The sequence below is a fragment of the Triticum urartu genome, chromosome 1A (genome assembly GCF_056163025.1).
Source record: "Triticum urartu cultivar PI428250 chromosome 1A, HENAU_Tu73, whole genome shotgun sequence".
NCBI classification, from domain to species: Eukaryota; Viridiplantae; Streptophyta; class Magnoliopsida; order Poales; family Poaceae; genus Triticum; species Triticum urartu.
The window spans coordinates 7,589,007-7,598,963 of NC_141873.1; the positions used below are offsets into that span (position 1 = coordinate 7,589,007).

General features: G+C 45.4%; 1 protein-coding gene and 1 pseudogene across 1 annotated transcript; one reads left to right on the forward strand and one right to left on the reverse strand.

Moving 5' to 3' along the window:
• Positions 1-491: 491 nt before the first annotated feature.
• On the reverse strand, positions 492-4,321 carry LOC125541578 (uncharacterized). Its single transcript, XM_087522624.1, is given in 2 exon segments — positions 492-1,197; positions 1,287-4,321. Coding segments are annotated over 2 exon segments (3,381 nt in total). The 5' UTR covers positions 4,309-4,321; the 3' UTR covers positions 492-838.
• A 3,263-nt stretch (positions 4,322-7,584) lies between these two features.
• On the forward strand, positions 7,585-9,737 carry LOC147988231 (vacuolar protein sorting-associated protein 60.1-like; annotated as a pseudogene).
• Positions 9,738-9,957: the final 220 nt, after the last annotated feature.

Below are 9,957 nucleotides of genomic sequence, written 5' to 3' on the forward strand. Positions count from 1 at the left end.
TACAATATATGTTACTTCTCTTAATGTTGGTGATGTATTCTTCTAATTATGCAAATATGGAGATATCCCATATATTAAATAATACCATTCAAAGGTTCAAATAGACATGTATTTATACTATTGTTTCCATAAATTCCACTACTTCCCACTCTATAAAGCCTCCTATACACTACTAAAAATTCCCGCATCAACGCGTGGGGTATCATCTAGTTATATTTATGCATGTTAGAAATCGGCAAGTAAACAAATAGAGAAATATCAAGAAGACGATACATTAATATTTACTTGGAAAACCCTTGCGAGAAAAAACCACGGGCACAAGACGGTGATCTTTCATTGTGCCAGGAGAGCATCTACAAACACATAGACCTACAATGACTCAATGAGTCATCAACTCATCCCAAGGTAGAAGAATCAATGAACATTCAGCATATTTGCGTTGCGTAAAGCGCTGCAGCTTTTCCGCTTTGTTCTCCTCTTTATTTAAACAGCCCATTAGCTCAACTAACTAACAAAAAGATCCTAATCTTGCGTAGACGTGCCATCCCACGTCCCTTGACCATGTCTCAGGTTCTAAGTTGCTACAGTCGGTACCCATTTCATCCCACGAGGAGATCGTAACAGCATGCAACTACTGATCCGACCGTGCTGTGAACAGGATCACACTGCATGGACCGGTTTTTATTTTTGCTAGAAATAAAACCTATGATATGACACAACTGGATTATAGACTTCCAACATATATAGGTGCCATATGAGTGACTCGAGGCAAGACGGAAACCTAAATCGGCTTCGGCTATGATAGACTCTGGCTTCTCAGTAGAATTTGAATCATATATCAACATGCATCCCTTACTTGTTGTAATGTAAGTGTGCTGAAAGGCACGGGGCAGGCAATAGAAGAGGGTCGCTGGATGAGTGTTTGGTATGCCTCCCGCATGGCTGGCCTTGCTTGTGGAGCAGATTCCAAGCAAGAAAAGGCCAACTTGATGAGCAGAGTTAAGCGATTCTATTCTGTTGTTGTTGGTGTTGTTGGTCGTTGGTCTAGAATATCTTTCACCAGCATAGTTTGTTCTCCGCTTGACAAACTACGGTCTAATAAATCCCTTGGATGCTTGGCCATCACTAGCTCTAGCAGAACCACCCCAAAGCTATAGACATCACATTTCTCTGTCACAACAGATGTGTATGATAGTTCTGCACAAAATGAAAATATTAGAATCAAGAACAAATGGATAAGAGATGAATACTTCTGATATGAGAAGGAAGGCTATACTAGTACATACCGGGAGCTATGTAGCCATATGTTCCCGCTAGTGCACTCCAGTTTGAAGAATCGGGCTTAAGAATCCTTGCAGTGCCAAAATCCGAGACAAAAGCCTTGAAGATTGTATCAAGTAAGATGTTGTTGCTTGTGATATCTCTATGTATTATAGGTGGACTGCATTCGTGGTGCAAATAAGATATTGCTTGAGCCACATCAGTTGCCAGAGCAATTCTCTTCTGCCAATCTAATTCCTTTGCTAGCTCTTCATTTTCCAATGTCATGTGGAGGCTTCCCTGCTTAATGTAGTCATAGATGAGAAATTTATATGCTGGGTGGGAACATAATCCATACATTCTGACAATGCTTTGTTGTCTGATCTGTGATAAGATTTCCATTTCACGACGAAATCTTCTTTCATCATCCAACTCTTCTTGGGTCTGGTGAAGCTTCTTCACAGCAACTAGTTGCCCGTCTTCGAGTTGTGCCATATAGACTTTGCCATATCCTCCTGTTCCAACAATGTATTTATCGTCGAAGTCTTCTGTCGCCCTTACAATATCATCAAATGCCAGTCTTCCATCAAAATTCCAAACAGAGAACATGTCCCTTGCTTCAGCTCTTGCACCTTCTTGTGGTTTTCACTTGTTACGTCTAGTCATTATTATGACCGTAATTGCAGCAACAATGCTGAAACCCGCCACAACAACAATTGGCAAAAGCACACCAAGTATCTTCCGTTTGTGGCGACCAACTGCTGCTGGTGTTGAAAAACAAGGTGGCAGGCTAGAGAGGTTACCACACAGACCATTATTGGGAAGAAACCAACTTGCCGAAGCATTTTGGAGTAGCTGTATTGTTGGGACTGGCCCTTCCAAGTCGTTGTAGGACACATCGAGTGTTGAAAGGCTCACCATGCTTGCAAAGGAGGATGGGATGCTGCCAGTGAATTGATTATGTGATAAATTCAGAAATTCTAGCATCTCCAACTTCCCAAGTTGTTGCGGCAACAAACCATTGAGGTTATTGTTGCTCACATCTAACATGATCTGCAGGCTTGCTAACTTCCCAATCGCATCAGGCAAACTCCCACTGAAGTTGTTGTTGTTGATCTTCAAGGATTGTAGTTTTGTGCAGGCTCCTAGTTCCTCAGGTATTGATCCACTCAGTCTGTTTCCAGACATACCAAGGTATCCTAGATTGCTAAGCTTTTCTATCTGTGTAGGTATGGGTCCGGATAATTGGTTGAATGATAAACTCAGTCTATATAGATTAGTTAAACTGCAAATTTCTGGTGGAATCTCACCGCTGAGATAATTAGAATTGAGTCTTAGTTCTTCTAGGTTGGACAATTTATAAAGGATTGGAGGTATGGAACCCGTGATCATATTTTTTGCTAGATTTAGTATTGTTAGTTGGGTACTTGCACCTAGATTTGGTGACATCTGCCCGGAGAGTCTATTCGATGATAAGCCCATCTCTATGAGTTGTGGATACACACCTAAATGCTGGGATATATCTCCTGTTAGTTGGTTCGACTCCAGGTGAAGTCGAACCAAACTCGCGCATGTCTTTAAACTTCTTGGAATGGGGCCACTAAACATATTAGGAGCGACATGGAGAAATTGATGTCTGCCACCTGAACATATATTTTTGGGTAAAGGTCCTGAAAGTGAGTTGTTAGACAATGCAAGTACAACAAGGCTTATGAGTTTTCCAAATTCTTGAGGAAGAGAGCCTGATAATTTGTTATCATAGATTCTTAGGTCTCGGAGGCTTTGCAACTTCCCAAAAGTTTTTGGTATTGATCCTGAAATTTGGTTCTGAGACAGGTCTAAATGTTCGAGGTTCACCAGATTGCCAATCTCTTGGGGGATGGAACTGGTTATCAGATTTCCATAGAGGTTTAGTTCTACTAGCTGTATTATATTTCCTAAGCTGTCAGGAATAGAGCCTGATATTTGGTTGTTGTACAAGACTAAATTCTGGAGGTTCGGCAACATGCCCAATTCTGAAGGTATTGGGCCTGTTATCTGATTTTTAAAGAGTTGTATTACTACTAGCTTGGTTATGTTTCCTATGCTGTCAGGAATAGATCCAGATATTTGATTGTCGGACAAGTCTAACTCTTGGAGATTCAACAACCTGCCAAATTCTAAAGGTATTGGACCTGTAATTTTATTTGCATACAAAAAAAGTTTGTTCATCTTAGTAAGATTGGTTATGGATATTGGTATTGGACCTGAAAAATTATTTGAATTAAGTTGGAGAATTTGCAAATAGACTAACCTGCCTAGTTCTTGGGGTATAGGCCCTGAAAGTCGATTACCAAACAGATATAAAGCATTTTGTCGCGTCAGATTTCTAAGGGTGTTTGGTATCATGCCTCTTAAGGTGCTGTTGCTTAGCTGTAGAATTTGTAGGTTGACAAGCCTTCCAATCTCTTTAGGAATGGAACCTGATAACATGGTTTGGTGAATGGCAAGATCAGTTAACATTGTTAGGTTACACAGAGACACAGGGATATGTCCTATGAGTCCGTTGAATGAGAGATCAAGCACCTTGAGACTTCGCAGGTCACCAATCTCACGAGGAATTTTCCCTGTGAGCTGGTTGTAGGGAAGGTTAAGTATCGAAAGTGCTGACAAGGAGTTAATACTAGGGGGTAGTGCACCATGGAGAGTGTTGTTCTGAAGATCAATATATGTTAGGAATGGAAGAGCTGAGAAGTTGAGCTCACCAAGCTGGCCATGGATGCCAGCATCTGGTAGGGAGATGTTGGTCACCACCCAGGGCATGCGGCGGCCATGGCGAACAGCCACACACATGATGCCTGTCCAGTTGCATGGGCTGGTGTTTTCCTGCCAGGAGCTCATCTGCAGCGGCGGGCTTGCAAGTGTAGCTTTCCATTGGAGGAGGGCCGTGTGTTGAGACCTCAGTGAGATCCCTCCATGTCGTGCCGCATGTGCTTCTTCCAAGAGAAGAAGGAATGAGACCAGCAGTAGGCAGCAGAGGTAGAACAAAGGTGTTGAGCAAGATAGCATTTTGCTGCCTAGTGTTTGCATGGTGTGTATTGGTTGGGGATGTGATTCTATGCACAATGCAACCATTGATATTTAACGACTGTCGTCCATTGTTATGAGGGGCCCCTCAGTCAAGTCAACACACAACAATTGGGTGGAAACTGATGCAAGATGACTATTCTTCAGTCTGTCGCCATCTCTGCCCCTTTTTTCTTTCCTTTGGTAGCTGCTGCTGGGCATCTCTTCTTCAGTGTCGCAATATCTTCCTCCTTTTCTTTCCTCACGACTGGAAAAATGACACAATAATTATTCCTAGAAAGCAACTGAAGACAGGGATGGAAGGGTGCCCATGGCGTACGCCTACTCGTATCTTTCCCAGTTATCCTCTGTTTACAACTTATGCACTGAATAGACTCGACTTAACCTTGCAGTAGAGTTTTTTATTTGATGTTATCTCCCGTTTGATTATATTTCTTGTTTATTTCATCATGCATCATGTAACGGCAACTCGAAATGGAAGCAGCTTGTCTCAAGCTATTCTCTATAGTACTTATGTTTCCCTTCTTTGCTTTTCAGCTGCTGCAGAAGAGGCTGGTGGTGCAACACAATGATTAAATGTGGGAAAAATTCCCAAGTCTTGTTGAAATATTTACGGTTTCCGTGTTGAATTGTGGTCAATACAAATCCTGGACCCCAGGTCTTGTTGGAAGTCATGTTTCTGAGGAAAAATGAGGCAGTGGGTGCAGCTTGTGGAATTCAAATCATGTAGAACCAAGCAGCATCATGACCACACCGACCGAAGAAAAGTTCCAAGCCCATGTGGGTTGACTTTTCTACTACTAGCGCTTTCTGTACGTGTTGATTGCCGTGTAACATCCAACACGCCAGTATTCCCAGGTAGTCAAAAGTATGCAAATTATTGTTATTGTCCATGCAAAATAATAATAATAATATTGTTACTGCTTCCATACTCTGGTACTCCCTCCGATCCAGGGTAGGAATAGATCCAAACACCTGTTTGCTGTGAATTCATTATAGCCATGATCTGCGTCAATGCTATTTTTGTGTTCCACAGTTTATCTCTGAAGAAATACAACGTGGGCCTATGTTCCTTTTCCTGAAGGGCATAGAAAAATATATATGATATAGTAGCAAGCTTAAACATTTCCCAACATATTTGTTTTTATTGTTGGTTTTTATATCCTAAACCCCTTGCTTAACTTGTCACTTGTACAGTACTAACAGGGATGCTTGTACATGCAGGCAAATGCCGGATCTCTTTTCCTTCCAATTTTCAAAGCTCCCATACGGTGAAGCAATTGTTGACCTTTCATTGTAGTGACCGGATAAATTGCACATGTAGTCCAATGCAACGTCATTGGAGGAATTCAAGGTATAACATTGCTCGTTATTAGTAGAAGAAAGAATTCATGGTAATTAATGTGCATAGTTTTATACAAAAAAGGGTTTCCCCCGCTTTAGATTATAAAGCAACAGCCGAGCATACAACCACCGAAACCACAAAAAAAAAGAAGAAGGAAAAAGAAGGCGACAGAGGATACAAGATGGAACTGAACAACTACAGTCCTGACAGCTCGAACTAGGACGCCGAGGACCCCGGCAATTCCAGGACATGCCCACGAAACGCTCACGCTAAAGGAACAGCCCGCCGTCGGAGGAAGAGCACAACCATCAACTCCCATGCCGTTGCCCGGCCATCCGAGAGCTCGCCGTGAGCCCGGATGGACTAGGAGAGGATGGCAACACACCACCACGGCGGCAAAACCACTCCAACAACGCCACCACCTCGGGTCACATCTCGAAGAGCACCGACCGTTGTCGAGCAGGAACAACTGAAGAACGCCGGCAAACCGACCACGCCAAAGCCGCGACCACCACTCACCCGTCCCAAAAAGGCGTCTTCAGGAAGAACGCGACGCCAAGGCGCCGTCGCCGCCCAATCCGAGGGGATTTGGGCTTTCACCCGGGACAAGGGGAGGGGGGCATGGGCGAGGACTCGATGCCGACTCCAAGAAGTAGAGCGGCGACGGCATCGTGGCTGTCACAACACGTACGCCAAGGGTTTCCCCCATCCGTAGCCCACCCCGACCAACCACCAAACCAGCCACACAAGGTCGCCGGTCAATTGAGTTGGCGTGGGTGACCAGAGAACGTGGAGGTCGCCGTCTTCAAGTCGAGATCCGTGCTCATCGCCGACTCGCCGCCCGCACGGCCAAGCCCAGCGCTCGGAACCATCAGGACCACCTCCCCCTGTCGCCAGGGAGGGGTGCGCTCGCCGGAGGAGGCCGCCGCCACCGCACTTGTGCCACCAGAATAGGAGGCCCCGCCACCACGCCACCAACCCTGCCAGCCGCCGGCCACGGCAGGGGAGGCCGCCCGTGGTCCAGGCCGCACGCAGCCCCCGCCACCCGCCGGGCCGCCGGCGCCAGATCTGGTCGGATCCGACGGGTGCGGCACCACTAGAGACCCGCAGCCGCCGCGCCGCCAACGGAAGCCCAGGGCGCCACCCGCCAACGCGCGCCGCCGCCCAGAGCCACCGCCGCCGCACCGCTGCGCCCCGCGCCAGCGCAGCGCCTCCACGCGCCCGGGCTGTCCCGCGCCAGCCGGGGAAGGGCGAGGGGAGGGGAACGAGGCCCCGCCGCCGCCGAAGCCAGCCGGGCTTCGCCCGCTGGCCCATGCCGGCGGCGGCGAGGGGAGGAGGAGGGGGGAAGGAGGCAGAGGGCCGGCGGCTAGGGTTTCCCCCCGTCGCTCGCGGGAGCGACGCGGGGGGAGGATCTTTTTTCTCAGGTTATGTCCTTCCCTCAATTAATGTGCATAGTTGGAGCACATTATTGGTACTAGCAAAAGTGCTTTCTGTGTTGCTACGAAAAAACCAAAGATGAAAAGAATGATGTATAGTGTGGGATAAAAGGAGATGTTCTTGTACGTCATGTTGTTAGCATGTCTGTGATTGCACTAGCCGAGTTGAATCTTTGAGGTGGTATCTACTTCTCTGACAAATACAGTAAATCTTTAGTTACTCTTATCCTCACTCTTAAGTTTGTGTTAGGCAAACACCCTCATGTTCCCAACGGTGGAAATCGTGGCCCCATTCAATTTCCACTTTGAACGCTACTTTTTGGGCTGGGTCCGCCCCTTGCAGCCAGGCGCGTCCTAGGCGGCGTCCTAAGCCGCAGCGGCCGTCCCCTCCGGCGTCCCCACCACCGAGCGCCGGGCCAAGCTCCGGGCCATAAGTGCAGCGACCATTGTGTCTGTTCGTCAGCAACGCCACCGACCATGTCCGCGAGCTCTGCTAGCACAAGGTACTATTCCCACCTGCTGCTGCATCCATCGAGGTCGCCACGCCACTGCCAACTCCCTCGACTCCCGATGCTCACCATCCGCCTCAGGTCAGTACGCACTGCGTTGTTGCCACCGCCTCGTGATCTCCCTATCTAATGAATCCTACAACGTCTGCTGATCGATGCCACAGATGAAGAGAATTTGCTGTCTGCTGCTCATTTTGGTGGTTTCAGGGTCAATTTCAGGGAGAAGAGTCACAGATTTGGAGGAGTTAAGCCATGAAGATTAGTTCCCACACAGTAACTATTCGATGAAATGTACACAACACGCCACATCGACGTCTTCTTCTCCTCTCTTTGCAAGTGCTCACGGGTCCAAGCTGCCACCCATCGATGTTGACAGGCCACCATCTCAAAGTTTATCCGACAAGGTATAAGCTGAATCCTGATTCTTAAGGTATACACCTTCAGATTTTCTTTCTTTCTCTACAACAATATGCCATTTTTTGTGTAGTTTCTAAATTTCCTTATAGGTAAAAAGGTTGGGTTCTTATCTACTTAGGTTACTTGTTATACAAACTGCTGATTTCGAACGCTGGTAAGTTCTTGACATGACATGGCACAAGTGCGAGTGCTATTGTTGCTCCATGCATCTGGCCTTAGTTAAACATGGAGCTGATTACCCTGTAGCATTTGATCATCCTTTTTGTGGCATTAGCCTATTATTGGTCAGGTGCTCTAATCTTTGTACTCCATATGCTTTCCCTACAGGTAGGTATGAAGGTCAATGTGACATGCTGTGCAACCAAACTTATGTTGAAGTGTCTTTCATTTAACAGATGAGTGCAATGAAGGCTGCCAATAGAGAGCTGAAGGGATGATGAAGACTGTGAGGATTGAAGATATAGGTGTAAGCAACGTCCTGTTGTTTACCAGATTGTTCATGTTTTCAAAATCTTCAGCTTTTTTTGTTTGAATATACATCTGAATCCATACCTGCTTTGTTAATCCACAGAGCATGCAAGACGAGATGATGGATCTTATGGATTTGAGCAATGAAATACAAGAAAAAATCTTGGTAGAAGCTGCAATGTCCCAGATGACATCGGTGAGGAGGAACTTATGGGGGGTATGGCTCTTATTCAGTAGTTGGTTATTTTCAGATAATTGAAAAGCTTACTTGGCCAACTAGTTTTCCTTCAGTGGTTACCAGCTTTATACTTATATCAGTCTTAGGTCTAGGATTTTATTTGAAACGTTTCTTTGGCACTTTGGTTGTCATCCTGTACTGGTTTTGCATCATGCATGTGTTAGTTTACAGACAATTCTGTTTTCTGTTCTCATTTTATATATTGAAAAATGCAGACTTGATGCTTTGGAAGCCGATATGGACTTTGAATCGAATTCAGTCCCATCGTACCTCCAACCAGACAAGGAGACTGATCTTGATTCTGAGCTTAACTTACCTTCTGCACCAAGTGGTCATGCAGCAGTCCCGGCGAACCGGCAGCAGGTATGTCAATTGCAAGACTGACTAGTTCAGTTTCTGTTCACATTGATTCTGATGCTGATATCCGTAGGAAGAAATCGATGGTTCATGTCATTTCCCATGCAATCAGTGTTTCCTTTGTCTTGTGAGATGATGTAATTTGACAGGCTAGATGCTTGAGATCATTATGAATGTAGTGCTGAACTCATAACTCTTGTATTTTGGGCTCAACTTTATGTTTCATGCATATGTTGTTGGTATGAACAATTTGAGCTTATATTAGCTTGATCTTAGTAGTAAAAGAAACACACAGAAGGAGAACATGCAAAACATTTTCATGCCAAACATGTGGTATGCGAAGGATTTCATGCTGAACTTTGAAGTCTCCGTTGAAAATCTCAGACACCACATACTTTAATTTGCTTGATACCCCCTGATTGCAATGTCAACACTTGTCAACCAGTAGACTAATTTACTCTGCTACCGTTTCTATGTTGATGCAGGAGGATGAACTGGGACTGCCTACCGTGCCACACGCATCAATTCGTACCTGAAAGTAACAAAAAAGTTATGGTGTAGGTTTGATCTCATTGTAAATGGTCGAGACTTTGTTTATGCATGGACAAATTCATTGCATCTTTCCTCATACCACTGCAATTCGTTGAATGATGGAATGTCGCTTCCCCATTGTGTTGGAATAATGGTGAGTGATAAAGGGAGTGTTCTCTATACGGTTGTACATCCAGTTTTTAGTATGTCTGCTGAGTTGAATTGGTATCTGCTTTTCTGATAATGAAATTATGGGACAGTGCTAGCCCACGTGTTGTCTGTCATGGCTTTTCCTATCATCTCATCTTTGTTAAGTTTGTGAATGGTCGG